This window comes from Apiospora marii, assembly GCF_038362585.1.
Source record: "Apiospora marii strain CBS 49790 chromosome Unknown utg000007l_segment0_segment0, whole genome shotgun sequence".
Taxonomy (NCBI): domain Eukaryota; kingdom Fungi; phylum Ascomycota; class Sordariomycetes; order Amphisphaeriales; family Apiosporaceae; genus Apiospora; species Apiospora marii.
In genome coordinates this window covers 1907983-1935697 of record NW_027117379.1, presented here as the reverse complement: position 1 = coordinate 1935697, position 27715 = coordinate 1907983, and the positions used below count along the sequence as shown (strand labels likewise).

Here is a 27715-nt window from a genome sequence, read left to right as displayed (position 1 = left end):
AGCTCTCCGTCTCCTCTTGTGCCACCTGCTGCAGTGGCGCCCACTAGTACTGGTCCTCGTGCTCCAGTTGCTCCGATGGTCGAGGGGCAAAATGGGCACAAAACACCTATTGAGCCACTAGTCATCAGCATAGACTCAAGTAGCGATGAAGACTCAGTAAAGAGACAGACGGGCTCCGCCCGTCCAACTCCTTCACGTCAAGCACAGTTGGAGAAGCAGACTTGGCAGGCATCGCAAGAGAAGCAGAGAGCCCCTAATGGCTCAGCGGTAGCGAGCCAAGGACCTCCGAAGGCAGCAACAAATGGAGCAACAGCCTCGGTCGTTTCTGGTGATAGACTGTCAAACAAGGAATCTCCCTCGGATGACCCCTGGAAGCCTGTCACTTCTTTGGAGGCTAAAGTAATAGAGGCCAGAGATGCGATTCGGAATGCGGGCAGGCCTTCGATGAACGGTCAAGATTCAGCACTAGTTCAAGCCGCCAGAGATGCAATTCGGAATACGGGCAGACCTTGGATGAACCGACAAAATCCAGCACCAGCTCCGGAAGCGGCTACGAATGGAACTGGTAGTAGAACCACAGCGTCGGGCCGGTCTTCAATAGATCGCCAGAAATCTGCCACGGGCCCGGAAATGGTCATGAACGGATTCGGCGAGAATGTGTTGAGCTCGGGCCGGTCACAGAAGGATCAGATTAAGACTGCTGCAGTCCCAAATTTGGACGAGAACGTATCTGGTGGTAAGACCTCCGACTCGGATCGGCCACTTATGGATCGCCGGAGAGCTGCGGCGGCTCCGAAACCAACCACAGCCCCGATTGAGGACAATGGCCTGGACTCCGATCGACCAGTAGCTGCTCCGGTTCAAGGCCCAAAAGCCGCGGCTACCCCGGCTCCGACCCCGAGTCCTGCGCCGGTCCAGGCTACGGGCCAGACCACCAGCGATCCGGCTGCGGTGAACGCGTCTGACGATAACATGTCGGACTCGGACCGCCCACCAGTCACCCTGGATCGTAAGAACATTAGTTCCGAGAGATGGCAGCAGCTCACGCCTGTGCAACGGCGTGATATGCTAATAGACATGCACGATGCGGACGAGTTTGACTCAGTCATCTACTCAAAAGCCAACGAGTCCAGTCAGCCAAAGTCGATGTTCTACGACATCCCTCCCCATGCTTTGCGAGCAACTCCGTCTTCGCGGCCTATGCCGAAGGTTTCTGCCCATATTAATCCTTGGACACATTGGACTCATGCCAGAACCCCGGAGTGGCATGCGCAGAAGCAAGCGGAGATCAATGCCCGGGGAAATCGCAAGGATCCCCAGACTTTTGGCCAGGCGGCCAGGCGATTGGCTCAAGGCAAGACGAGACAGGGGCATCTGCCCTCGTACAGGAAACAGGAGCTGCCGGACCGGGTCAAGACCAACCCGTCGTGGATGGCGGCCCTGGCTGAACTCGGCAAGCTCACGGAGGCATATCATGCGGATCAGCGGGCGAAGGCGCAGCAGCGCAAGAAGCGCGCCAAGGGCAAAGGCAAGGCCCGCACCTTAGACGACGATGGGGATGTCGAGATGATCAGCCCGGGAAGCGGCGGCGATGGGGCTGTACAGCAACGTCCGACCGAGTTTGTGCTGCACCGGGGCGACTGGACCGAGGTCGAATAATGAACTAAGTTTACGTTACCCCCGTCGAATGCACATAAAGCCAAGAAGAGCAGGACGGAGGAAAGGTTCTTGGGGCAACAGTAGATGCCCGTATATATATCGAACCTTTGAGGTGGTGGAAGAGCCACGATAATCCTCGGGGATACGCATAAACCCGAATGAGGCATGAAGCAAGAGAAGAGAAAGACAGTCTGACACCCTGAGGGATTGAGGGGTCATTATTGGATGAGCGAATTGATTACAGCGCTCTGGTGCATATTTTGGCATTTGCACTAGACCGGCGTTTTTCGTTCTTTGTAGGGAACAGCGCAACTGTTGGCATTTATAGTTTATATTATTTATTATACAAAATCCGAACTACTGACTACATACGATGACAGTGACTGAGGCTAGGTACGTGTAATCTGGAGTTTTATCACTGGATCTGTAAAACCTCGAATTGAACAAATCCATTCTGTGTACTGTCCTATAGCGGAACCGAATCAAAGATGCCTATGTTCGACTATAAATGTTGATATAGTAAGATGTCCGGCTTAATCAGAGTACAGATTTGGGAGTCACGCCCATTCCAACCAAAGTTTCAGTCTAAAGCAGAAGAAAAAATGCAGGGACTAGTCACTTTGGAAGAATACTGCCGCCCAGTACTGGTAAAAATTTACTAGTTAAGTGTACAGCGTAAGCTTGCTCGGTGATGTGTTAAGAAAGGATCACTACAACTAGACAACAAAAATAAGAAGATCAAGAACAACTGGATACATTGTTTGGAAAGTAGATTTCAAAATCGGTATTAATTCTAGCAATACACTTGCAAACATCAATATACTTCTACCTAGTTGCCTCCTATAAAGCCGGCTGCGTCTCGTACTCCATGAACCCGAACCGAGCCCCCTCAGGCACATGCAGCTTCCGCGCCTCAACAACGCCCTTCTCCCGTACTGCATCAGCAGTACGGTCATACCACTCCTCAGCATACAGCTCGGCATCGAAGTTGAGGAGCCAGGCCTCGCGGCGCAGCCGCAGGCTCTGGGGGTCCTTGCGGGCGGCCACGAAGTCGGCCTTGTGCCAGATGTCGCGCGTCTGCGTGCCCGTCTTCTGGGCGCTCTTGACGCGCTCGTACCGGAGGGCCTCAAAGGTCGCGACGGCCTCCTTGACGGCCCGCGCGCGCGTGTCGGTCGTCGCATCGCCGTTGGTCTGGCCCGCGGCGGCCGCGGCCCGCTCGCACGCTTTTCGGAGGCAGACGGCGATGGTGGCGCCGTCCTCCATGGACTGGCTGGCGCCCTGGATGCTGGTGGGCAGGAAGGGGTGGGCGGCGTCGCCGATGAGGGCGATGCGGCGCAGCGGGGAGATCCACTTCTCGAGGGGGTCGCGGAAGACGAGCTTCCAGTCGACGAGGGGCTCGGGGGTGCGGTCGAGGATCTTCTGGATGGTGGGCTCCCAGCCCGCGAGCACCTTGCGGGCGTCGGCCAGGGGCGCCTCGAGCTGCCACGACTCGTCGATGTCCTCGGTGTCGCGGTGCGTGCAGACCCACGAGATGTCCTGGCCGTCCTTGAGGATGGCGATGATGAAGTGGATGTCGGGCGCCAGCCAGGCGATGTGCTTGTCGCCGCCCTCGACCAGCCAGCGCAGGTCCGGGTCCTGCGCGATGGTGTCCTTGGTCTCGAACCAGGTCCGGTACACGGCGTACCCGGACGGCTTGGGCCGGTCCTCGTAGCCCAGCACCGTCGTGCGGCCCTTGGACCGCACGCCCTCGGCCGCGATCACCACGTCGGCCGTGATCCTCTCGCCGGACTCGAGCACCACCCCCGCACCGCCGCCCTCCTCGTCAGTCTCAAAGTAGTCGGCGACCCCCGCGCCGAGCCGGACGTCGATGCCCAGGTCCTCGACCGCGTGCCGGAAGACGATGGTGTGGTACTCGCCGCGGTGGCCGTCGTAGCGGTTGCCCCAGCCGTTCTGCTCCTCGGTCCAGACCTGCTGCAGCAGGACCTCGCCCGTGGTGGAGGCGCGGATGCCGAAGCCGTCCTTGGGGCGCAGGGTGATGGGCTCCATCTGTTCGGCGACGCCCGGCCACCGCTCGAAGATGCGCGAGCTGTTGGAGGCGAAGCTGATGATGTCGCCCAGCGGCTTCACGGCGCGGAACTTCTCGACCACGATGGGCTTGAGGCCATGGCGGTGGCACTCGATGGCGGCGGCGAGCCCGGCAAAGCCGGCGCCTACGATCAGGACGGTGAGGGGTATGGGTGAGGCCTGGGGTGGCGTATATGGAGTTTTGGCGGTCATCTCAACCTACTACGCCTGGGTTGCGTTGTGAGGATGGGCGTATGAGTGGCTGTGGATATTGAAGTTCCTGGAGTCTGTGGGGGTTCGGCCTGGGTACAAATATGTTGGTGACCATTGAAAGATGGATTGTGGATTCTTATCGTCAATAGCGGTTTAGCAAGTAAGTAGTAGGCGAACACCTTAGGGTTAATATACTATGTTTGAGTCAACACTATCCACTGCTACGGTATAGGGGGGAGCTCTGGAGTGGGCCAAGATGACTCGTGTAAGTAAGCGAAGGATTTGGGAATTGCAGAGGCTGTGGTTAGTTGGTGTGTTTCTCGCCCTACCAAACTTCCCCCGCACCCAGATGCACGGGGGTTATTTTACACCCGTATTATGGAGCTCGATCGTCGACGGCATGACGGGGAGTCTGAGGTTTGTGACTGCTTGGTAAGATCGTGATAATGCGGGGGAAGCTGTGGGTGCACTCCTTTCCCGACCGAAATCATGGCGCCGGTGCCCGCTATCGTCGCTGGTTGGCGTCGAAGGCAGTGCCGTGACGCTCGATAGCGTCTCGGCGGGGATTCAATCCTTGCAGAGGCCTGCAGAGGCCCGTCTGTGGTGGAGCCATACCTGCAGCCTCGGGGCCAGGAATACCTGATCAGATTGCCAGCCTGTGTTGACAAGCAATCGTACAGAAAAGGTGCAGGTGAGGAGCCAGGTTGCCGTCTGGAATGGATGGGATGTGTGCCGGCTCATGGACGGGCCCGGGCAATAATCGGCCCCGGTCGGGTACGTGCTTTAATCCTCGGCCCTGTCACTGGAAGCCAAGTAACGTGCTAAGTCTTAGTGCACTGGTCCCGTGACATGTCCTTCAATGTCAGATATACCGCGACCGTGTCTCCCTGTGGTGGAAATAGCAAGCATTGATAACGCAATGAGCGACCCGAGATTGTCGTATATCTAGTTAACTGTTGATACCGTGGCATTTTCCAAGTCTCTGTCGTTTTTTCAGATGGTCTTCTTGGTCTTGGTCCGGCCCGAGTTGAAGCTGATTGCGTAGCCAGAGGTGGTAGGTTACAGTAAGTAGAAGTCGATTTTTTATAGCGAGTTTGCTTAAACATCGCAGTCTGCAAAGGGGTGGACATCTACCAAGCCTTGGAGTTAGGCGAGATAACTCACAGCGCTGCAATAGACAGCGCATCGGCTCAACCATGTCCGCCTCTATCCTGTTTGCTTCCTACTCCAGGCGCTGGTAGCATCATTGCGCCAGCCAACCAAACTGGTGGCCCGGGAGGAATTTCTAGCTCTCGCTCGGAGGTTCATGGAAGATGCACAGTCTGAAATTCAGGTCATTGTCATTGGATCTCAATGAATTGGAACGAGCGACGACTCCATCACCACGGACTATTGGAGTGCAACTGCGAATGACTGAGCTGTGCTTCTGGATGAGACCCTGCTTCGTGCCTTCCCCATGTTTGGTTTGGCTTATCTTTGGCCCAGGCCGGCCCAATCAGATGCGCCCTGCACGTCCCTCAATTCCCACCCCCTGCAGAGGCAAGCTCCTGAACTTTTGGCAACATTACATTTTGGGGCCAACGCGTCCCGTGAGCTATGGGGCATTAGCACAGCACTCCTCCATTCCAACTCACCAGCACGGTACACACTTCGCCCGGCCGACATACCGCGGACCGACCCTTCTGTCTGCGTATCTTGGGACGTCTGCTCTTACCTGAGCTTCCATTGAGCTTCTCGAGAGCTCGCAGCCCGTTGGCAGCTGTCGCTCAACCCGCAATTTCCTCCGCAAACAAACGAATCCACGTCGTGCACGCACCGCCGACACAAACATCGCAACGACGACGAGGTCTCCAGAGACCAGGAACACCAGCACAATTGAATGAACACACATGCATCTGGGCAATAGGATAATACCAGGACGACAATATGGGGGAACCTCTACACAACGCGCCCATCGTGCTCGATAATGGTTCAGGCACCATACGGGCCGGTTACGCGGGAACCGATCTCCCCGCCTGCTACTTCCCTTCCTTCGTCGGACGCCCGAAGCATCTCAGAGTTCTCGCCGGCGCATTGGAAGGCGACGTCTTCATTGGGCAGAAAGCCGCGACTGAGCTTCGAGGCCTTCTCAAGATCCGCTATCCCTTGGAACATGGCATTGTCACCGACTGGGACGATATGGAGAAGATCTGGGAGTATGTCTACAGCGAAGGGCTCAACGCTATGAGTGAAGAGGTACGAAATGCCGCTGCCCCTCTGGTACCCTGATCTGTCGAGCATTGCAATACTGACGCTGCGCCTGCCGTGTCACAGCATCCCGTCCTTTTAACAGAACCGCCCCTGAACCCCCGCGCGAACCGCGATACTGCCGCCCAGATCCTTTTCGAGACCTTCAACGTACCGGCCCTCTACACTTCTATCCAAGCCGTCTTATCCCTGTATGCTTCCGGTCGGACGACAGGATGCGTTCTCGACTCTGGTGATGGTGTCTCGCATGCCGTGCCTGTATACGAAGGTTTCGCCATCCCCTCGTCGATGCGCCGAATCGATGTCGCCGGTCGAGATGTCACAGAATACATGCAGACGCTGTTACGGAAGAGCGGCTACATCTTCCACACCTCGGCTGAGAAGGAGGTGGTCCGGTTGATCAAGGAGTCCGTTTCCTACGTTGCAGCTGACCCTAAGCGCGAAGAGAAGGAATGGGCATCTACCAAGATGGACCAAGGCAAGGCTGTGGACTACGTTCTTCCCGATGGCCACAAGCTGAAGGTCGGTCCCGAGCGATTCCGTGCGCCTGAGATCTTGTTCGACCCCGAGATCATTGGACTGGAGTACCCTGGTGTTCAACAAATCGTCACCGATGCCATCAACCGCACCGACTTAGATCTCCGGAAGTCGCTCTTCAGCAACATTGTGCTCAGTGGTGGAAGCACTCTGACCAAGGGTTTCGGTGACCGGTTACTGAACGAGGTCAAGAAGCTGGCCGTGAAGGACATGCGCATCAAGATCTTTGCCCCGCCCGAGAGAAAATACTCGACCTGGATAGGCGGTAGTATTCTGGCGGGTCTGAGTACATTTAGAAAGGTATGTCAATTTCCACCCAAACCCCACGCTGGCCGAGTGGAGCTAACAGTTTGCAGATGTGGGTGAGCATAGACGATTGGCACGAGAACCCCGACATCATCCACACCAAGTTCACGTAGTCACGGTCAACCATTGTTATATTGGCGAATACGACTACGGCACGACGATCGACCAAGCGACCGCTGGCATTGCTAGCCTTGTAGGCAACGCGCTACGAGTCATCGAAGGACAACTACGATTATCTCTTCGCCTTGGACCATACACTTCAAAGCGCATATGGCGAGAATCGATAAGGGGTGGCAATTGGAGTTCCGGTAGACACTGGATGAGGATAGACCACTGTGTGGACAAAGACTATGCAGGACGATGATGGCCTGCGCAATTGTAATATTGAAGAGAAGTCATCTAGTGTAGAGATGAATGATACCCACGTTCTCAAAGCTTGGCTCTGCCACCATTATGAGTGAGCTGAACCTGAAGAGTGCAAGAGGCATCAAGATACGCTAAATTATCCCTAAAGCAGAGCACCCTTCTACTAGAACATGCCATGCGATTGATTAGTTGTTTGCCTGAAACATCAACCGTCTTGGAGGTGGCTACCTAGGATTGGGCGTTTAGCTTGACCACTGATTCGTTGATAGTGTGGGCTCATTTCCGTCACGGACAGCCCCGCGAGAAGCAAACGCCACGAGCTGAGATTACTACATGAACCGAAATGCATCTAACTACAAGGTCCGCAGTAAGGCTCCGGGACATTTGGGAAAGCCTGATCGCTAATGCTCATGCGTGGGGCAAGATCAAACGGAAGAAGCGGTTACGAGGGGCTCCGACTTCGAGATACAATACTACTGGGACGAGAATTCCCTTTATTTGGTCAGTCCAGTTGGAAGGAGACGAGAAGCACAGAGAGATCCGGCTTTATTGGGACAGAGCGTATCCGTACAACGACATGCTGTGTTCGCTAATCTCTTCTGACTATAAATATATATACATTCGAAAGAGGCATTTGAAATCAACTAATAATGTGTTGCCTCTGGAGCATATCCAGACACAGGTGAAGCTGAAAGAATCTACAGGAGCCCCTACATGGGACCCGTGGTTTCGATGATATTGATAACCTAGGCACCTGGAAGGCATCACAGATGCCACAACGGAAACAACTTGGTATGCTGCGTGAGGTCATAGAACTTGATTAGGCTTGTATTCGAAAACGCGCATTGGCTCATCTGGAGTGACTGGTAGATGGTGGGCGTGCTGCTTCGCGCCACCCCCGCACACCTCGCTATGCTTGTTCCTTCTTCTTGTTACTGCCAACATTGTGGCAGGCGTTAGACTGACAGGATATATTTCCCGTTTCCATTTATCACCTCTAAATACCACTCTTCGCCTCATTATACACATATCTGAGGAGCATCGAGTGGTTTTGTCTTGTTGCTTGGGTCTTGTTACATAAACTTCATTTGACAAATTTCTATCTGAGAGGGTAACTAGCCACGGACTCGCTAACATGCATTTCACGCCACTATTGTGGTGCTTCACCTTGGCCATGATGTGGCTCCATGTAAGGAGAGCTCACGGGCAGAAAATCTGACATCTTTGCCTACCGCAGTTTCAACCACTGGTCATGGAGCAACCGTGGCACCCATTGGAACCACATGAACCTCTTCGTCTTCTTCATCCGTAACGGCTATACGGGGCAACAGTACTGCAACACCCCCGTCGACCACGACACTGTCCAGCTCACCCTCTCCCTCCTCTGGTGCGGATGTCGGTAGGGCCGAGGACACCAATGTCGGGTTCATCATCGGACTCAGCGTCGGCATCCCACTAGCAGCCCTACTGGGACTCGGCTGCTTCTTCCTAGGACGTTGTTTGGGCCGTCGGAAGCAGAAACGGAAACAACAGCAGGGTAACGGGCAAGCAGCCAGGTCTGAAAGAAACACAAGAGCCGACGACGATACGGGGTCACCAGAGGAGCTCCAGCCAACTGGGGTATTCGAAGCCGACGGCAAGCAACGGGAGCCTCCTAGAGAGCTCCAGTCTACGGAACTCTATGAGGCTGAGGGTCGTTGTGCAGTGAGACCGGGAATGCGACCCGTCGAGTTGGGTTTGTGAAGCGTGACATCGTCATCCAAAACTAGCAATTGACCCGCAAGCTGCGAACATCGGGATCGCCAAAAGGAGCCCTTTGCTATGGAGCTGATACTACCCAAACGGCTGGTTGGTACCGAGACTACATGCATCTGGTGGGAACTAAAGACGCCATAATGAAAATCACCATTTGCAAACAACTGTACTGCAAAGATAACAGGCTGTGTATTGCAGGGATGTGGGCTGGGCAGCTCAAATAAGTGTTGGTCGATCGACCAACGCCTTGCTGGGGCTGGCGCTTAACTTTTATTGAACTCGGGAACCGTCATACCGCGACAGACCTCAAAAGCACACTCGACAATTCCCTGTTATGCCTCAGCCAGTATCCAACGGTGCTTTCTACTTTTTCTTCACCCTTTTCTATGACAAGTGGCCGGCCAGGGCCATCCTTTTTGGTTTACTTGTAGTCAGTATCATCTCTAGTGCCCGGCGGCAGAGATTCCTACCCCGCCCTCGATCTCATTCCACTTACAATGTTTCCGCGATGCCTTGTGCTACCCATCGCGCTTGGACTCCACGTGTCGGGCGCGTTTGGTTCGGACTTCGGTGACGCTGCCACCATTGACCCTGCCACGGCTGAGTTCTCCACCCTCCCGCTGGCCTCCTCGCTCTCCACCCTGTTTCCGCCTACCCCAACAACATCGATCAGCATCATTGGCCCGCCCTCCAGTGTGGAACCGACCGCTTCGATGACGAGCTCATCCGTGCCAGACAACGGCGGCGCCGGCGGCGGTCTCAGCACCGAGGCTCACATCGGGCTTGGCGTTGGCCTTGGTATCGGCATTATATTCATTGTCTAGCTAAGAACTCTCCTGTGGCGCCGTGGGGAGGGCAGAGCTAGATCCAGGGACGGTGGAAAAGTCACCGAACCGACAGCTACAAGCAGGAGGTTGGCACAATGACGGTCGCGCAAGGGATGGAACATTGTGGATGGGAGGGGCAGCCGCATGAAGAGACACCCATTCGCAGAGGTCTCGTGTTGCAGATGACGAGGGCGAAGTTGGCCTCATAGGGCTGGGTAGAATGGGGTCTACAGCTTCCTGTAGCGTTGATCTTGGCGTGGGATCGTCTCCAATCCTGAAGGCCAGTAACTCGGCCGAGAGGCCCCCAAGATTGCCCATGGCCAGCGCGCTTACGATCGATCATGTTCGGCAGGTTGGGGGCGGGAGGCCTGTCAGGGCATCTATCTTTTCCTTTCTCTTTTTCGATTTATACCCAGGTTCTCCGGCAGGGCTGGCATCCTCGAGATGGCATCATGTCAGCAGGTCAGCCATGCAGGATCAGGATCCCAAGCGTGATGGATATCACTTCAATGCATTTGGCAAATGGGGATGAATATAATTACAATGGCTACATATGTTATCACTTAGGTCTATTGAAAGAAACGCCCCTGGAGCTCATTGATGAAATGCAATTAATTATCAGGCTGTGCGTGTGGTGTGTTTCACAGGCCGGCCGGACCAGACACCTCTGGGCTCTTGCGATGATATGCTCGGGTTCTCCCTACTTTACTTTCAGATTTCTTCAGCTCAGAGCTCCTGTGCACGATTGCCTTGACCTGCATCTAGAAGAACTAGCGTGCCTTGGATGGCAACATGCCTCTATCACTACGATGGTGGCGCTCGTCCCTGATCTCGCCGTGCCCTTTACTTTTGGCCATCACGCTGCTGGGGGTGCTGTATGCGAGTCCACGCCGAGGCTCCGAGAACTTATTGTCGTCAACACAACACCCCATCCAGGAACCCACTTGCCTATTTCAGCCGACGCGGCACTAACGAAGATGCAGAGGATGCTGACGGCCTCTTCGCCATCTCCTCCCAACAGTAGCATCCAGACAACGATCTACACTTCTGCGTCGCAGAAGTATTCCAAGCCGCTGCAACATCCGACACCCAGATACAGCAGCACCACCACCACTTTAGCGAAACTGATGATGATTATGCGGCGGAGGGTATATCGAAAGAGACGGAAGCTGCAAATTGAGCGCTTTGAACGTGATTGACACGTTGTTAGCATTGCTCGACGCGTCTCCTTTTCTCACTGTGCGGGTATCCTAGGTCATCGGTCTGCCTTTTTTTCGGCACTCCCCATCAGGCTGTCCAGGGGGGCTTCACGCTAGATTTGCCCACCAACTTAACTGCTGGGCGGATCGTTCCAGAGGGGGGCTGGCGCGCTAGATCGTTGCTCAGCCGCCAGGAACCCACGATTAGCGTTGACGCTGGTCAGCTGGGACCTGACAAAAACGCGCCACAGCTGAGACTTAGTGCTTATTTCTGGGCGCATTCATATACGGATCAACAATCAGGCTCTGATGCTGCGAGTAGAAGAGTCCAACTTGCCAATACTGGGCTTTTGGGGCTTGCAGGAGGATCCTGCAGAGAAAGACAAGTTAGTTGGGAATGATTGGCGAGAAGGAAAACAAGCGCCGGTCCGAGAAAGTGCAGTGTAACATGGCTCCATGGGACGTTGAGAAAGGGTTCGTGGGGATGACTTAGCATTAACTAGAACACGCATTGGAAGCGGACTATAAGATACCGGTCCAAGTAACATGAAGCTTCAGAACATCCTTCCAAAACATGTAGCCGTTATGCCGGTAGCACTAGAGGCCCAGAGCCCCAAAACCATACGTCGCACTGCGGATGAAAAGGGGAAGCAGTTCAGACCAGCCCTAATGCGAAGCACTCAGTTGATGCTCATGGTGTGTTACACAACCCCTGGAGGCTGCCAGACTGTGTCTCGTTTGCATGTAGGGCTGGCCTTTCCCGGCTGGAAGATTGACATACAGGTAGTATTAGTTCCCACTCTTCCAGGGTCCCGGTATTGGGTCTTTTTACTTTCTATGATACGTCTGCCTCATTTTGCTGTAAAAAGAAGGAGAAAACGGACGGACAGACCTGTATGCCTCTCACATTATCGTTACCGCGGCGCTCTGCTTTCATAACAACAATAACATGGATGCATATACTCTTAATATTCTCGATTACGGCCCTTGGCGAGCTAGTCTTCGTCAATCCGGCGCAGAAGTTCGAAGGGGATGCCGTGGACTTCGCGACCAACCCTGTTCACCCCGTCGGCTCGAGCCTGACGGTGGAGTGGGCCTCGAACACTGACCTCAAGGAACCCATCTCGCTGCTCCTCTTCCAGAACAACAGTCCGCCAGAAAATGCCGAGCATATCTTTCGTAAGTTTACCGACGGTCCCTGTTCTGTCTAACACATGCGGATTCTTACATGTTGTTTATAGGCAATGTCTCGCTACCCTCGCTACCCTCCAAAAAGGGCAGTTGGAAATGGACCGTCGTCACGAACCAGACTCTTGACCACAGTCATGTTTTCAGCTTGAGCCTCTTCTTCGAGGGGAAAGAGAACCCCGAGGCCATCAGCCGGGAGTTCAACATCACCGCCTCGGGTAACGGCTCTGCTTCCCAGTCTCCATTATCAACTTCCAACGACTCCATCAACAGCAGCGTGGCTACATCATCTAATCCGGCAACTTCTACCGCTTCATTATCGACGTCGGCAACACCAAGTAACAGTGACAGCGGCCTGAGCGGGGAGCAGAAACTCGGGCTTAGCCTGGGCCTGGGTCTCGGCATCCCACTGTCCGCGCTTCTGGGGATTTGCTGTTTCTTCTTGTGGCGCCTGCTGAATCGCCTGAAGAATGACAAGGAACAACGGCAGGACCATGTCACTGGCGGTGACTATGGCGCTTACATGTCCGGAGACAAGTATAGTCGTAATGGTGATGATGATATCAAGACCCAGCAGCAACATGAACAAGAGGCGACGCGCACGGGAGAGCTCCAGTCAACGCCCCTGTGCGAGGTTGAAACCCCGCCAAATGACTCAGAGGTGCAAAGGGCGAGAAGGGGGCCTGCGGAGTTGGGAGATTACGAGGGGTTCGAGCTGCGCGCATGATCCAGTTCCTGTTGGGAAGGGTCGATCGCGGCCATTGGCGGATTCGAATCGACGCTGGGAGGATGCAACGTTTCACTATGTTGTTATTGTAAAAAGACGATGGTTTAGTTGTGGAGTAAGTCTCTGGGCATGGAAGAACCACATTGTACAACCGTAGAGCTGTAGAGAAACGACTGGTTGGCAGTGGAGTAATAAATTGCTGGACATGGAATAGCTGGCGACAGATTCTGCGTATTACAAACACTCCGTGACAGATAAGCAGCTATTCCACTCGTATTTTCGCTGCAGCTGCTATGCAAGCCAGCACGGTATGAGAAACGGAAACCACGGAGCAAGTCAAACAATCTGGATGGGAAATACCAATCCACACCACTTCGAGACCAATACGACTTTGCATCATTCTCCCCCAGCTCATGTCTTCTGTACGATAGGTTTTATGCCAACACACATTGATTGCACTCGCTATCAGACCATATTGAGAACATCAAGCTTATCAATTAGTTCTAAGCCATTCAAGATGCCTCTCAATAATCTCCCCAAGAAGCCTCGTTTCGGCCTAGACTAGGAGTCTCGAGACTCGGATGATATTCGCTTCGGCGTCGAGATCGAGACGGTGGTCAAGATGACCCCAGCAGTCTTCCTCGAATTCCCCAAATCCGACCGTTTCGAGGAGTACTGCGACGCACAGAGCGAGGTCTTCATCTAGCAGCTCTTTCCAAAGCTCGAGGCGAAGCTCTTCCTCCACGAGGATGACTACCGGCGATGGCAGTTTTCCAACGACCAGACGATCGAAGGCGGTGGCGTCATCAAGCCGAGCGGTACGTTGACGCACTCCAAGATACCTGACCCATCGAACCCACCACTGACTACTACTACTACTGCAGACCTCGCGGTCCCACTGGAGATCAAGTCGCGCATCTTCTCGTACGACAGAAGCATCGAGTAGCAGTCGGAGCTCCAAGACGTCTGGTCCGTCGTCGGGAGCGAATTGAAGACGACGCAACCAAAGTTCTTCAAGAACTGCTCGACCCACATCCATATCTCCTTCCCCGAGCAGGACGTCGTGAACCGGTCCAACGAAGTCCCGGTGAGAAAAGCCCGACGGGTGTTCCTGGCCGCCCACATCTTCGAGAAGGCCATCGATGACCTCATGCCGACCGGGTGGACGAACAGGCGCTACGCCAGAAGCCTGCAGATGCCGATATCGAGGCCGTACTGTCTGCCCGAGGACGTGGGGAAGCCGAAACGGGTCGACGACCTGTGCGAGTTCTGGCGCGCCATGAAGAGCTGCACCAGGATGGCGAAGCTGGCCGGGGTGGTCAACTACGTGCCCAACTACGCCGAGGAGCCGAGGAATAAGCGGGAGGAGGCGCGATACTTCAAGTGGAACTGCTACAGCCACAAGCCCAAGATCCACTACCGCACCCTCGAGTTCCGCCAGGCGCCGCCGGCGCTCTCGCCCCGCGACGTCGAGCTCTGGGTCCACTTCGTCGTCGGCTTCGTCCGGGCCGCGGTCGCGATCGAGGGGGGCCGCATCGACGAAGCCGTCGACAAGGCGGTCGAGGCGGGCAGCGACGCCCCCATTTACGGGCTGTACGCCGACGAGGGGACGTTGCCGGTGGACCTGGTAGCGCTGAGGGCGTTCATGGGCCACAAGATCCCGCAGAGCATGCCAATGTTTTGGGATGAGCTGACCAGTATCAAGGGGAGGATGAACAATTTCTTCGCCGACTAACTGGAGGCACTAGCGGTTCCGCTGATGGGCATTGCAATAGAAATAGGATGATAGGAGAGTAGTAATCGGGTTACCACATTCGTATACTAATAGAACTTGGGTGTTTTTACCATGAATCATTACATTTGAGTGCTTTAAGCATTGTCGATTGATCTGGCTATTCGGTGTGTCCTCAAAGTCGCTTCTGCACATCTGTTGCACTAGCCAAAAGAGGGCTGAAGAAGAAGGGAGTTTCCCGCTCCCTTGGGGCTTCGCTCTACGTAATAATCAAGTACACGTACGTAAGTATACCTATCCCACCAGCTTCCATGAAATCAAGCCCGTGCTCATGTAGCTCTTGATGCTGTGTCACCCACAATGATTTACCGCCAACACCTGGCTTCCACTGAGCTAGCTCCGTATCCGTATAGAACTCAAAGAGCACGAGCTGTGCCATGTAGATCTGCGTCTCACAGCCCCCGATTTCATCATACTGTCTTTCCACACCACACCATAACCAGGCAGATTTCAAGCCTGGATCATGCCTTACGAGTAACACGTAGATACGTTTATCTGTCATAAATATGCCCGAATTCGCACAAACCCGTTCTATCAGCCATTCCTACCACTCTAGTCTGTGGAACATTCATCGTTATACAGCCAGCGTGTTCTGTCCTCACTTCAGCGCATGAACATACTTGAAACATGCCAAAAACAGGCTGCAAGCTCCCCGCCGGATGGCGAGGTGCCGCGTTTCTCAATACCGCGTTGATATGCTTTGTTACCATACTGCTCGCCATCCTTTTCTTCGTCTCGGTCTTGAGTGCTGGCGGCGGCTGGTCGTCATCGAGCGGAACCAGCCGGCTGTTCACTGGCCGATGCGATCGCTCCTCCCATTTGAACACGGCCCTGCACGTTCTTCTCAACATAATCGCGACGGCCATTCTCGCATCGTCGAACTTCTTCATGCAGGTCTTGGCAGCGCCTACTCGACGCGAGGTCGACAAGGCGCATGCGCGTGGCCGCTGGCTTGAGATTGGTGTCCAGTCACTGCACAACATCCGCTCGATACCCACCATTAATTCAGTGCTGTGGCTGCTGTTGGCATTGTCAATCGTCCCTCTCCACCTGATTTTCAACAGTTCGGTCCTCGAAACGAAAGCATCCACGGACTATACCTTTACCATAAGCTCAGAAGATTTCATTCAGGGATCAGAAGTTGATGGGCCGATTCGCCTCATCGGATGCGATGCTTACGGGGCAGGGTGTATATCATTTGATCATCTCAATAGAAGATGCAACACCCTGGACGGGTGCGAGGCTGAAGCCACAGACGAACTGCGGAGGATCTCTGCATCCTCAGCCCGCTGGGACAACCTCACTCTCCAAGAATGCTACTCGCGCTACAGTGAGAAGGGTGCATTTACCAAGTACCGGCACGGAGTTCTTGTGATTAGCAACCCGAACGAAAACGTCGGAGAGACGAAAGGATGGAGCCCTGCCGAAGTGTACCGCGACCCAATACCACCAGTCAAGCCGGAACTCGCTCATGCCGTCAGTCCTCTTTGGTATTTCGAATATGGTTTTGCGACGGACCAAGATACATTACTATCGAGTTATCCCCCGTTTGCAGCTTCCCTTGACCTGGGTATCACGATGAACCTGAGTACAGGGCGTGTTGACCAGGGACCAAAGACTCGGAATCTACTTAAGGATGATTATTATGGCATGAAAGCACATTACTGCCCCTCGGAACCTTACGGTGTTGATTGCAAAATTGATGTCAATAACCAACTGTTGGGGATTGTCTGCCTGGTGTGCTTGTCTAAAAGCATTATTTGTTGCATCATCTTGGTGAAACACAGAAAGAGAGATCCTTTGGTGACTCCGGGTGATGCAATTGAATCGTTCATTGTTCGACCGGACGGGACGACACTCGGATTGTGCTCGTGGAGCCGGAAAGACTTCGCTGTTCGCAAATCACACAGTGACTCTTGGCAGCCCGTTTCCACCTCGTGGAAGACACGAACCAGAAGGTTTGGCTCCGCTATCCCAGTTTCCATATGGGCATCATCATACTTCGTAATTACACTGTGGCTTGCTGTGGGAGGATATTTCATTTACGCAGCAGCAAGCATCACGAATTTAAAAGAGTTAGTATTTCCCTCCTCTCAAACCGTGAGAATTCAGCATGGAAAGAAACTTTCAGTCCAGACAAAACTAGAACAAGATACTAATTTCACCCCGGTTCGTGCCGATGTAGGACACAATTTGGGTACAACACACGAAATCCCAAAGTGCATGTGTTTCCCCGCGAGATAACACCTTCAACCGCAACCCTACTGGTTCTAGCTAACTTGCCCCAAGTTATCTTGTCCATGTGTTATCTCACATACAACGGCCTATTCACACGGATGTCGAGTGAGTATGAATGGGCGCGCTATAGTGTAAGGTTTCTTCCTTTACGAGTGACCCATAAGAAAGGCCAGCAGCTTTCAAGCTATCGACTACAACTACCGTACCTCTGGTCGGTCCCACTGCTGGTCGTCAGTGCAGTACTACATTGGCTGTTTTCAAACTGCATCTACCTTGTCATCCTTGAAGGAAGGTTATATCTATATCAATCGTCAGCTCAACACAAGTTGATTATACTAATAAATCGGCAGGTCACGGACCATACTATCCCTACAACGTCAAGGACAACTTTACAGGGCTCTTGGATTCACCGCCAGCGATTTTCATCTCTCTCATTCTCTGCTTCGTCTTGGCCATCATTCCCATAGGCCTTGCTTTCGTCAAATTGCCCGGGAAGATGGTGGTCATGGGGAACTGTTCTGCTGTAATTTCCGCTGCCTGCCATTGTTTCCCTCCAGGGGATCTGGACTCGTTGATCTCGTTTGATACAAGAGAACTATCTACCAGCAGGCTAACAGAAGATCAAAACGAGACAGCAGCGCCAAGGAACGAGCATGATCTCTATGGGCTTGCAGTAGGGAAACTGAAATGGGGTGTGCTGTCTTGTCCCGCGGAAACATCAAACGGATCCCAAGAGACCAGCTCGGGACATCTTGCATTCGGGAGTGAAATACAGGACGTGGAAGAGGTAGTCGAAGGTCAAGCATACAAGGGATCCGGCGATATGTATTAAGGTCTAGCAACAGTTGAGGAAACTACGTACGGCGCACTAGCTTGCTTCAGGCCACATTAGTGGAGTCGACTATCACGAGAAGCCTAGCTTCTGTATAAGCTCGGCCCGTGACGTCACGACTATGTAGTCAACCGGGCGCAAACAGCCCTTCGCATCGCATGTTGGTCGATTGACAATAGCGAGACGGCACCTTCGCACAGGGAATGCAAGAGCTTCTCCAGCTGGTAGCACAGCAACGTGTCGCTGGTTACTCTTGGTAGCACGGAGGCCCCTCCCGTAATTTCGCGTCCTAGTTTTGGTCGGCGGCGGCATCCGTTGCTTAAGTGGGCCGGTTGACGACGAAATTTGAGGACCTTGGATTCCTCCAAAACACACTAACATTCCTCGGCCGCCCGTACAGTAGGCGGCGTCCATTCCCCCACCTTCAACATTCAATACCACTACTGCATCATCGATCCATCCTTGAAAGTTTACCAGTCATACATACACGCACATCCACCCACCTGCAAACTCACCAAACCGTCTCAGCAGCAGCAGCAGAAGCACGGAAAACCATGGCCGACACCAAAGACACCGCCGCCCCCACCGGCGGCAGCAGCGGCGCCGCGCAGCACCCCAAAACCATGCGCGCCTGGACCTACAGCGCGGCCTCGCCCAGCCTGGAGTCGTGTCTCCACCTGAGCGCCGACGCCCCGCACCCGAAGCCCCAGGGGATCCCCGCCGGCAGCAAGAAGGACGAGGTCCTTGTCCGCGTCACCGCCGCCACCATCAACCCCATCGACTACAAGCTGCCCGAGGGCCTCGGCGGCCTGGGCACCCGCGCCATGTTCGGCCACCCGGCCATTCCCGGCCTCGACTACGCCGGCGTCGTCGTCGCCTCGTCGGCCTCCAACAGCACCGGCGGTCTCGCTGAGGGGACAAGAGTCTTTGGCCGCCTCGAGCCTTGCCGCTTCGGTACCTTGGGCGAGTTCGTCATCGCGACGCGCGCGGGCTGCGCGGCTCTCCCGGCTAACGTGGATCCCGTCGACGCCGCTTGCGTCGGCACCGCGGGTTTGACTGCTTACCAGAGCTTGGCGCCCTACGTGGTGCCTGGCGACTCCGTCTTCATCAACGGCGGCAGTGGCGGCACCGGCACCTGGGGCATCCAGATGGCGAAGGCGCTGGGCTGCAAGCAGGTTGTCGTGAGCTGCTCGGCCGGCAACGCCGAGCTGTGCCGGAGCCTGGGCGCGGACGAGGTGATTGACTACGCCACCCAGAACGTGACCGAGGTCCTCAAGGCCAAGGGCCCCGTGTTCAAGGTGGTCGTCGACAACGTCGGGTCCAGCCCGGCGGACCTGTACAAGGCGGCGGGCACGTTTCTGGTCCCCGGCGGCCAGTTCGTGCAGGTGGGCGCGTCGGCGTCGCTCGGCGCCGCCAAGACTCTGGTCGAGCGCATGCTGCTGCCCGGCTTCCTCGGCGGCGGCAAGAGCAAGTTCAGCCTCATGATGGCCAAGAACGACCACGACGCCCTCGCGCAGATCGGGACGTGGATGCAGGAGGGCAAGGTCAAGGCCGTTGTCGACGAGGTATTCAGCTACGAAGACGCGCCCAAGGCGTTCCAGCGGCTCAAGACGGGACGGTCCAAGGGCAAGGTCGTCATCAAGCACACGTCATAGGGAGACCGAAATGATTTGAGGGACTGGGTCGATTTAGGTGTTGGCCAAGATCTTGCAAGGAAGAACGGGGCCTATCATGGATGGGTCCGGGTGAAGAACAGATCGTAAGCGCATTAATGCTTCGGATATACGACTAGTGCTTAGCTACGCCGCATGTTTCGTATCGGGGAAACCAATGAGATAAGACGGCAAGCGGGTGGATGGCTCGAAAAGCAATCAGAGATGGGGGGCTCCACCACACATAAGACGGGAGGATTGTGCCGTCCCCTCAAGTCGATGGCGGAAAGGTTGCGTTTTCCATTCTCGAAATGTAAATAATTCATTCATTCTGGACCGTTGCTTCAGAAGTATGTTAATTGATCGAAGTCGACTTTTTACAATTCCCTACCCCAGGTCGGAACCAGTGACATCACCGCTGATCCCTTGCATCGTCGTCTTGGCAGTTAGCTTGTTTGCCGTAGACCCGCTCCGGCGTAAGCCCAATTCGGTCCCCAGTCCACGCATCTCTGCCACATCGCGGCTGACCAGATAAACTAGATAAGCATCATGGGCGCTCTGACGAGCTTCTCGTTGGGAGTCCTGGCAGTCGTTCTGGCGAGCCTCTATCAAAGCAATGTCCACACCGTGCTGTACACGGGCACCCGCCTCTTCTTCGGCGTGGGTCACACGCTAGAGCCCCTCAGCGCATTCCCGTACAAGTGCCGGCGGATCGAGGACGAGCGCCTGCAGGCCTGCGAGGACATGTGGCTGTCTGAAGGGACGCGGCAGCTGTTCCTGGCGTGCTCCGAGCCGAACGGGCGGATGCAGTGGGCTCCCAAGTAAGTTGCCGATGTAGCCGCAGTGAGATTAATCTGACAGCTTGTCGCAAATGGCGCTTGAAACTAATCGGGAGCGATGACCGTATTAGCGTCGCAGAGTATAACGCTTCGGGCCGTAGCCTGACCGGCCACGTCACGGTGCTCAACATCGACGAGCCCGAGGGCGCGGGCTTCACCACCCGCGTCCTCGAGACCCCCGGCTACTCCGGCACGCACGGCGACGGGGTCCTGAACGTCCTGGGCATGAGCGGCAGCGACGACCCCGACGCCGGGGTGCGGTTATGGCTCATCGACGTCAAGCCTTCGGTTGATCCCGCGACGGGCCGGGTCCTCGAGGACCAGTCCGCCTCGGGCGGCAACCAGACTGTCGAGGTGTTCCGGACCATCGGGGGACGCAAGGCCACGGGGCTGGAGCACCTCGAAACCTTCTCGCATCCGCTGATCATGACGCCGAACCGCGTCGCGGCGGTCGGGGACGAGACGAATGCGTTCTGGGTCGTCAATGACCACGGGCACAGCAAGAACCAATGGGTCCGTGGTATCTTAGCCTTTTTCTTCAGTCAAGGCAGCGTCGCCCACTGCACCAGCAGCAACATAGACAGCGACAGCCGCCCTGACTGCCACGCCGCCATCCCCAGCGGCCTCGCCTTCCCCAACGGGCTCGTGCGCAACCGCCACGACGGCCGCTTGTACGTTCCGAGCTCCCTCCTGGGCACCGTCGACATCTACGAGCCCGCCCGGAACGGGTCCCTGCGCCACGTCAAGGCCGACACGGTCGACGTCGGGTACTCCATCGACAACCTTATGGTGGACCGGGACGGCGACGTCTGGGCCCCGGTCTTCCCGGTCGCCAAGGACATCGGCGCGGTGCTCAACGACCCCTTCGGCGAGCATGGCGTCGCCGCGGCCGCGATGCGCATCCGCAAGGGCAAGGGACCGGACGGCGGGTGGGAGGTGGAGAAAGTGCTCGAAGATGGGTTGGGGGAGGTCTTGCCTATGTCCACGTCGGTCGTGCATGATGCGGCGACGGGCCGGTTGTTCTTTAGTGGTGAGGTTCTCTTTTTCGTCTTGCGATCCCGGCCTCGACTTCACTTGCCTGTAACCGCCACTCATTACCCATGGGTACAAGACGGTAATTGTAGAGCGAGCGATTGGACTAACACTTCTGAATGCAGGTGTCGTATCACCTTTCATTGCCGTATGCGACAGGGAGTGAGATAGCGCCGCACGAAGGGCGGCTCGGGAGCTCTTGTTGCAGATGGGAAGGGGGTCGTATCAGTAGGAACAGCAGTAGTACCGGTCGCTACGGAAGGGTAAGGGAAGGTGCTCGTAATAGGGACATCGTTGCGTATCTGTAGACTGAAAGCAAGAAGCGGTGAGCAGGCAGTCTCGGCCGAGAGCGAGCAAATTCAACCCTGCCTATAAGCGTATATGAACAGGTCGTTTAAATACGCCAGTCGAGTACTGTCCACGTCTCCCCCCAGACTGTGATGGATGTGAGGGTCACTGTTGTGGTGGCCGATGCCATATCGGTTCGGCAGCCGAAAGTGTCATATTTGATTGGCTGGATACAGGTTTGAGTAAACCCTCTACCGCCCGAAGATCAGTAGGTACTTCTTTGCATCACCACCATCCACCGACAGCAACACGATAATCTGGAACTACCCACGTCGGACAACATATTGTCGTGCCTGTGCCGGAAGCGGTAATGGGATCGCACCCTGGAGTGTAACCCTGAGAACAGGAGCCAGGAGAGTAATAGCCGTTGACCACATATCTGGAAGAGAGAAAACATAACGCATTATTGGCAGTGGGTCCTTGCTGTAGCCAGTGGCTACCGTGCTGGACATTTGTGCCGTAGTAGATGGTAGAGGTATTGCAACTCGCCGGCGCCGTGAACCCAGTATTCAAGGGGCCGACTTACAAAGGATCCTCCTGGTTCACTAACGTGGACAATTACGGACGATGGAAAATTCAAAATTGGCCATGTTAGTTTGTGGTCATGCTCCATAAATTTTGCACTGTGAAGCATCATAGGTAACGTAAAGTGAACATGGCATCATCGGAAATGCTCAATTGAAAAGATGCTGAAACCCACATGCATCCAAATTGCCGCCCCATGTCCAGCGCTGTAGATATCAGCCTTGAGGCACGCGAGGGCTTGACAGACGCAAGGCTAACCAGGCTTTTCCCACTTCCAGATGTCCGCCTCTCCGTATCCCCTTTTAGATGCGAGGTGGCGCCCAGTAAGAATCGGAGTGCCGAGACCCATACTGTGTCACCTCGCACGAAAACGATATCCTACCGTGACCTAGCCAAGGCCGGCTCATTCGGCGATTGACAATTTAATGATGAAAAATATGTGTGAAGCTGGCCATCACGTACGTGGCTAATCGATCGACACACACGTATAGACAAAAGGCACATGGTCGTTGTACCTGCTTGCTTCTCATCTATATAGGCTTCTGGGTCGGTGACGTTTCACATCTCTATTCACGCATATGGCGATAGTCGGTTGATAATGTCGGTGATGCGTGCTCCGAGGGGAGCCGGCAATGACGTAGATGGTCATACCTGGAGATCCGTTACGAATCTGTTTTCTAGCGCGTTGTGATTATGCTGAACCAGCTTACAGCAGATCGCCGTGTGTAGCCTGGGCGTTGAAGCTTACGACAGGTGGTCGGCGACGTCGTCAATAAAGTTGGTCTGTGGTACCCCCTTTCCCTTCGCGCTCCCTTACGAGAAGAGTACACCAGGAAAGAGATTCCGGTTACACATAGTCAGACTTGTCGAACTTGTGGCGGCAAGAGTCGAGCTGAGGCTTATTGATTAGGAGACGAGCATGAGCGATTGCCGGATGCAGTAACGATCAGATTTGTGGGCAGCTGAGATCAGGTCCAGTCGGTGTACAGGTTCCGGCTTCTATTTGCCGGGCAGAATTCAGTCTTGTATACGATTCATGAGGATAACCTAAGGCCTCAACTAAGAAAAACTATTTCAACGCCTTAATATACTTTTTCTTTCAGAGGTTCGTTAAAATAAACCTTATGTATTGTCGGCTTGTATGATTTGCCCATAACTTTAAATCTACAGTAATTTCCAGTGTGTAAAGTATTGCCGCGAAATCCCAAGACTCGGAGGAGATGATCAATATAATGATGTAGTATATGCAGCCATCGGTGCGGACGGCGTTGTCAGCAATATCTGAAGACTACGTCGGCGATCTCCTGAGGCGCCGATGAGTCGGCAATATGACCCAAGCTAGTGACAACTCCCAATTGGGATTGACGCGGCTTGTCTAACGGTTATCAATGCATGCGCTGAGCTGAAATGGGTCACATTGTTCAACAGCGTGCCGTAGGTGTCGCACGTTTGGAATGCACCAACGTCTTTGTTTAAAATGGGGGTCTCTTCCCAATATCAACGAAAACATCTCCGCCAGGCTCAAGCTAAACTCTTCTTCATCATCATTTTATAAGTAGAATTCGATTGCGGTAAATCGGACACCCCAATTCTTTGGGGACAAATTTGAAGACATGTACTTGCGTATGATACTGGTCCTTGGCGGCCTCCTGTCCGTCGCTCAGGCCGCGACCAACACATCATGGACCAGCATCAATGACTGTCTTCGAAAATCCGGTGTTCCCATCGACGAGAAAGGTTCAGTGGACTGGATCCGCGATGCGGCAGCTTACAACGTCCGCCTACCCACCTATACCCCTGCCGCCATCGCAGTGCCCACCACCATTCCGCAAATCCAGGGCGCCGTCAAGTGCGGCAGAGACTTGAAACTCAAGGTAAATGCCAAGTCAGGTGGCCATAGCTACACTTCCGGGGGATTTGGGGGGAAAGCGGCCATCTCGTTATCCAACTCGATCGCATGCGCAACGTCACTCTGGACCCTCTCACCAATACCGCCATCGTCGAGCCTGGGACGCGATTGGGGCACATGGCCACGGAGCTAATCAAGCAAGGGAACCGTGCTATCGCTCATGGAACCTGTCCCAGGTATGTCAAGCACTCATCTTCAACCCTGACGATAGAGTGCGTTTATACTAATTTGTAAACCCACAGGGTTGGCGCATCAGGCCATATGACCTCGGGCGGCTACGGCATGAGCTCCCGCACGCACGGCCTCGCGCTGGACTTCGTCGAGGGCACCACGGTGGTGCTCGCCGACGGCAGCGTCGTCGAGGCCAGCCTCGAGCAGAACCCGGACCTGTTCTGGGCCATCCGCGGCGCGGGCAACAATTTCGGCATCGTGGCGCTCTGGCGGCTCAAGACGTTCGAGGCGCCCGCGGACCTGACCTGGTTCCGCGTCACGCTCGGCTGGAACCAGAGCACCGCCGCCCGCCATCTCGCGGCCGTGGAGGACTACATCAAGACCAAGATGCCCGCGGAGCTCAACTTCCGCATCGCCGACTACGAAAAGGGCCGCCCGTTTGCGGAGGGTCTGTTCTACGGCGACGAGAAGCAGATGAACAAGGGGCTTGCAGAGTTCTTGATTGCGTCCAACGGCACTCTCTTCACGTCTCATCAGGTCGACTGGCTCGATGCGATCAAGCACTACTCCGTCGATAACACCGTCAACACGAGCGCTGTTGACGTTCCTGTCGATTACCTAGAGCCCGGTCCGGTAAGAGAACCTCCCCTGTCTTTCCCCTGTCTTTCCCCCATACCTTTGTCCATATCAGTCCCCACCAGCTAACACCAACAACAAGCCCGACAACTTCTTCTCCAAGAGCCTCACCCTCAACAGCCTGAGCGGCAGCGTAGGAAAGGCCTTCGTCGACTACTGGTACGGCACCGCCAACCGAGTCGACCGCCGCTGGTTCTTCCAGATCGACGCCGCGGGCGGGGCGAACTCGGCCTACGCGCAGCCGGGCAACGCCGCCACGGCCTTTGCGCACCGCGACAAGACGTTCATCATCCAGTTCTACGACGCCGTCGACAGTAATCTGGCGTACCCGGCCAACGGCACGGCGTTCCTCAACGGCTGGGTCGCCAAGGTGACGGCGGCGCTGGGCGCCAGCGGCGGCACCGACGGCTGGGGCGCGTACGCCAACTACCCGGACCCGACGCTGGGCCGCGACGAGGCGCAGATGCTGTACTACGGGACCAACTTGGAGAGGCTGCAGAGGCTGAAGCTGCGGTACGACCCCGAGGAGCGGTTCTATTATCCGCAGTCGATCGTGCCGTGGGGGAAGCGGTCTTCGCGGGCTCGTAGGCTGCCGAGATGGAAAGGGGGGAGATGGTCTTGAGATACTCCAGTCGACCCAGTTCACTGAAGGGACTGCAGACGCGAGTTTGAAAGAGGGGATAGCCGTCGGAAGGCAATCGCTCAGGGCCTATATTTAGAACGCCCTCAAGGTTCTATACCAATATTAACCACACACTCAGATGTCACATAAGACACTCGTTACTTTCAACATTAGGAAATATTAGGACTGCTACAGTACTCAACTGCTATCATCGAATCGTTACAAGGTATGTTGCATTGAGGAGCAACTCACAGCCCATCTATCTGATTCCCGTGCAACCTAAACGGAAATACCCATTTAGAAACAGCAAACACGTTGCTGGCTTGCCATTGGAGGGAAACATTCCCTCCCTGCCATCACTCGCTTATATGCTTTGGGTAGCTTGTTCGATGGATCTCGTTCTTGAATCACCATCCTTGTACCCTTCACCGTTACACTCGCTCCCACATTCCAAAGGTCAGCAGAATAGACGATAACGAGAAAAAAAAAAACAGTTGACTTTGACCTATCTATCCAGACGACCCTGATTTTGTTGCGATCCGAAACGCGTTTCCCACTTTTACCGGCTGGAGGTTGTGAACGCATAACGTGACCGAGTCATGTTATAGGCACTGCCTATGCGACCCCTAAAGCCCACATCCCTGCTCGGGTGCCACCCGATCGAGGCGCATCCCTACCATCTACCCAGCGCACTGGCCTAATTCCCCATTCCCCAATGCCGTCGTGAACTTCTGAGCCCAAAAGCGGCCCCGCCCGCAGAGCCGCAAAAGCCAAGCTCACATCGCTAGGCTTGGCGACTTCCGAGAATAAACTTCGGGTGCCATGGAATCCCACTTTCAACCACTGCCTCTCTTTTAAAGTTCAGTGGACAGCTCGAAAATAGACACAGGTACCCTGTCAACCCCATTCAGAGAACGACAGAGCAGAAGGCTTAGCCAACGAGGCGGCGCGAAGTTTCGAAACAACATCCCTGCCATCACAGCAAATGGTGGGTGGTAGGCTCAGCTCTATCGTGCAAGCGGGGAGCTCAACATCGTGAAGTCTTTTTTTAGTCTTCGCGAGAGGAAACATTGAAGGAAACGAGTGTAGTATAGGAGAGAGATTCTGTATATAAGGACTTCATGATCGACCCGAAGAGACAACTTTTTTCCTCATCACTCACCACCAACAACTTCCAACAGTCCTCTTCCGCACTCAGCTCCACTTCGAACCGCCTGCGCCAGTCGCCTTCTTCACTTCAAACTACCTTCTTCACTTCATCACTTGATACCCCGTTTTCAAACAACCTTTCACCACCTTTCTTCTTCACCAACCAACACCGCCAAGATGCAGTTCACTCAATTCGCCACTCTCTTCCTCGCCGTTGCCACTGGCATCAACGCCATGCCCAGCATGAACGTCACCCACATGGAGCCCTTCCAGCTCCACGCCCGCTCCTGCGGCGCCGGCCTCCTCAAGGGCAAGGCTCTCAAGGCCTGCCAGGCCGCTTGCAAGGTCGCTTGCGTGAGTTTCTTCTTCTTCAACATTTTCTACCTGCTTCCTTCCTTACTAACACCTCCACCAGAACGTGATCCCCAACCCCGTCGGCTCCGCCGCCTGCGCCGCCTCCTGCGACCGCAAGCGGTCCGTCGAGCCCGAGGCCGAGGCGGCCGAGGTCGAGCGCCGCGCCCTCCTCGAGGACCGGGCCTGCGGCCTCTTCAAGGGCAAGGCCAAGGAGCTCTGCCAGAAGGGCTGCGCGGGCGTCTGCACGGCGATCCCCAACGCGGCCGCCAAGGGCGCCTGCCAGGCCGCCTGCAAGAAGCGGTCCGAGCTCACCGCCCGCGACCCCGAGCCCGCCCCCCTCACCGGCGGCCAGGTCTGCCGCGGCGCCTGCGCGGTGACTTGCAACTCGACCGTCCTCGCCCTCATCCAGAAGAAGTGCCTCAGCGTCTGCAACGGCAAGTGCCCCAAATAGATGGCAGCCATCTACTACGACGCACGGCGGTGCCTTTCTCGAGCCACTAGCTTGGCATAACCACCAATTGGGCTTTT

General features: G+C 55.1%; 12 protein-coding genes across 12 annotated transcripts; 11 read left to right on the top strand and 1 right to left on the bottom strand.

Annotated features, from left to right (window-relative positions):
• Window positions 1-513: 513 nt before the first annotated feature.
• PG985_010993 (uncharacterized protein) lies at window positions 514-1659 on the top strand (the record flags this gene model as incomplete). The annotated part of the gene is made up of 1 exon (XM_066830760.1): window positions 514-1659. The coding sequence occupies one exon, from the start codon at window positions 514-516 to the stop codon at window positions 1657-1659; it is 1146 nt and encodes a 381-aa protein (XP_066681442.1).
• Window positions 1660-2499: 840 nt separating this feature from the next.
• PG985_010992 (uncharacterized protein) lies at window positions 2500-3936 on the bottom strand (the record flags this gene model as incomplete). The annotated part of the gene is made up of 1 exon (XM_066830759.1): window positions 2500-3936. One exon carries the CDS (start codon window positions 3934-3936, stop codon window positions 2500-2502), a length of 1437 nt encoding a protein of 478 aa, XP_066681441.1.
• Window positions 3937-5862: 1926 nt separating this feature from the next.
• Window positions 5863-7139, top strand: PG985_010991 (Actin-related protein- ARP1 class; the record flags this gene model as incomplete). Its single annotated transcript, XM_066830758.1, has 3 exons — window positions 5863-6171; window positions 6250-7020; window positions 7077-7139. 3 exons carry the CDS (start codon window positions 5863-5865, stop codon window positions 7137-7139), a joined length of 1143 nt encoding a protein of 380 aa, XP_066681440.1.
• A 2505-nt stretch (window positions 7140-9644) lies between these two features.
• On the top strand, window positions 9645-9971 carry PG985_010990 (uncharacterized protein; the record flags this gene model as incomplete). Its single annotated transcript, XM_066830757.1, has 1 exon — window positions 9645-9971. One exon carries the CDS (start codon window positions 9645-9647, stop codon window positions 9969-9971), a length of 327 nt encoding a protein of 108 aa, XP_066681439.1.
• A 683-nt stretch (window positions 9972-10654) lies between these two features.
• Window positions 10655-11173, top strand: PG985_010989 (uncharacterized protein; the record flags this gene model as incomplete). Its single annotated transcript, XM_066830756.1, has 1 exon — window positions 10655-11173. One exon carries the CDS (start codon window positions 10655-10657, stop codon window positions 11171-11173), a length of 519 nt encoding a protein of 172 aa, XP_066681438.1.
• Window positions 11174-12126: 953 nt separating this feature from the next.
• PG985_010988 (uncharacterized protein) lies at window positions 12127-13088 on the top strand (the record flags this gene model as incomplete). Its single annotated transcript, XM_066830755.1, has 2 exons — window positions 12127-12352; window positions 12415-13088. The coding sequence occupies 2 exons, from the start codon at window positions 12127-12129 to the stop codon at window positions 13086-13088; spliced, it is 900 nt and encodes a 299-aa protein (XP_066681437.1).
• A 622-nt stretch (window positions 13089-13710) lies between these two features.
• On the top strand, window positions 13711-15157 carry PG985_010987 (uncharacterized protein; the record flags this gene model as incomplete). Its single annotated transcript, XM_066830754.1, has 4 exons — window positions 13711-13782; window positions 13810-13906; window positions 14051-14765; window positions 15127-15157. 4 exons carry the CDS (start codon window positions 13711-13713, stop codon window positions 15155-15157), a joined length of 915 nt encoding a protein of 304 aa, XP_066681436.1.
• A 350-nt stretch (window positions 15158-15507) lies between these two features.
• On the top strand, window positions 15508-17795 carry PG985_010986 (uncharacterized protein; the record flags this gene model as incomplete). Its single annotated transcript, XM_066830753.1, has 5 exons — window positions 15508-16955; window positions 17066-17249; window positions 17287-17428; window positions 17469-17641; window positions 17736-17795. The coding sequence occupies 5 exons, from the start codon at window positions 15508-15510 to the stop codon at window positions 17793-17795; spliced, it is 2007 nt and encodes a 668-aa protein (XP_066681435.1).
• A 709-nt stretch (window positions 17796-18504) lies between these two features.
• PG985_010985 (Zinc-type alcohol dehydrogenase-like protein) lies at window positions 18505-19605 on the top strand (the record flags this gene model as incomplete). The annotated part of the gene is made up of 1 exon (XM_066830752.1): window positions 18505-19605. The coding sequence occupies one exon, from the start codon at window positions 18505-18507 to the stop codon at window positions 19603-19605; it is 1101 nt and encodes a 366-aa protein (XP_066681434.1).
• A 546-nt stretch (window positions 19606-20151) lies between these two features.
• Window positions 20152-21639, top strand: PG985_010984 (uncharacterized protein; the record flags this gene model as incomplete). Its single annotated transcript, XM_066830751.1, has 3 exons — window positions 20152-20423; window positions 20513-21471; window positions 21599-21639. The coding sequence occupies 3 exons, from the start codon at window positions 20152-20154 to the stop codon at window positions 21637-21639; spliced, it is 1272 nt and encodes a 423-aa protein (XP_066681433.1).
• A 2320-nt stretch (window positions 21640-23959) lies between these two features.
• Window positions 23960-25684, top strand: PG985_010983 (chitooligosaccharide oxidase; the record flags this gene model as incomplete). The annotated part of the gene is made up of 4 exons (XM_066830750.1): window positions 23960-24220; window positions 24352-24431; window positions 24498-25059; window positions 25145-25684. 4 exons carry the CDS (start codon window positions 23960-23962, stop codon window positions 25682-25684), a joined length of 1443 nt encoding a protein of 480 aa, XP_066681432.1.
• A 1326-nt stretch (window positions 25685-27010) lies between these two features.
• On the top strand, window positions 27011-27638 carry PG985_010982 (uncharacterized protein; the record flags this gene model as incomplete). The annotated part of the gene is made up of 2 exons (XM_066830749.1): window positions 27011-27187; window positions 27249-27638. 2 exons carry the CDS (start codon window positions 27011-27013, stop codon window positions 27636-27638), a joined length of 567 nt encoding a protein of 188 aa, XP_066681431.1.
• Between the last annotated feature and the right edge of the window lie 77 nt (window positions 27639-27715).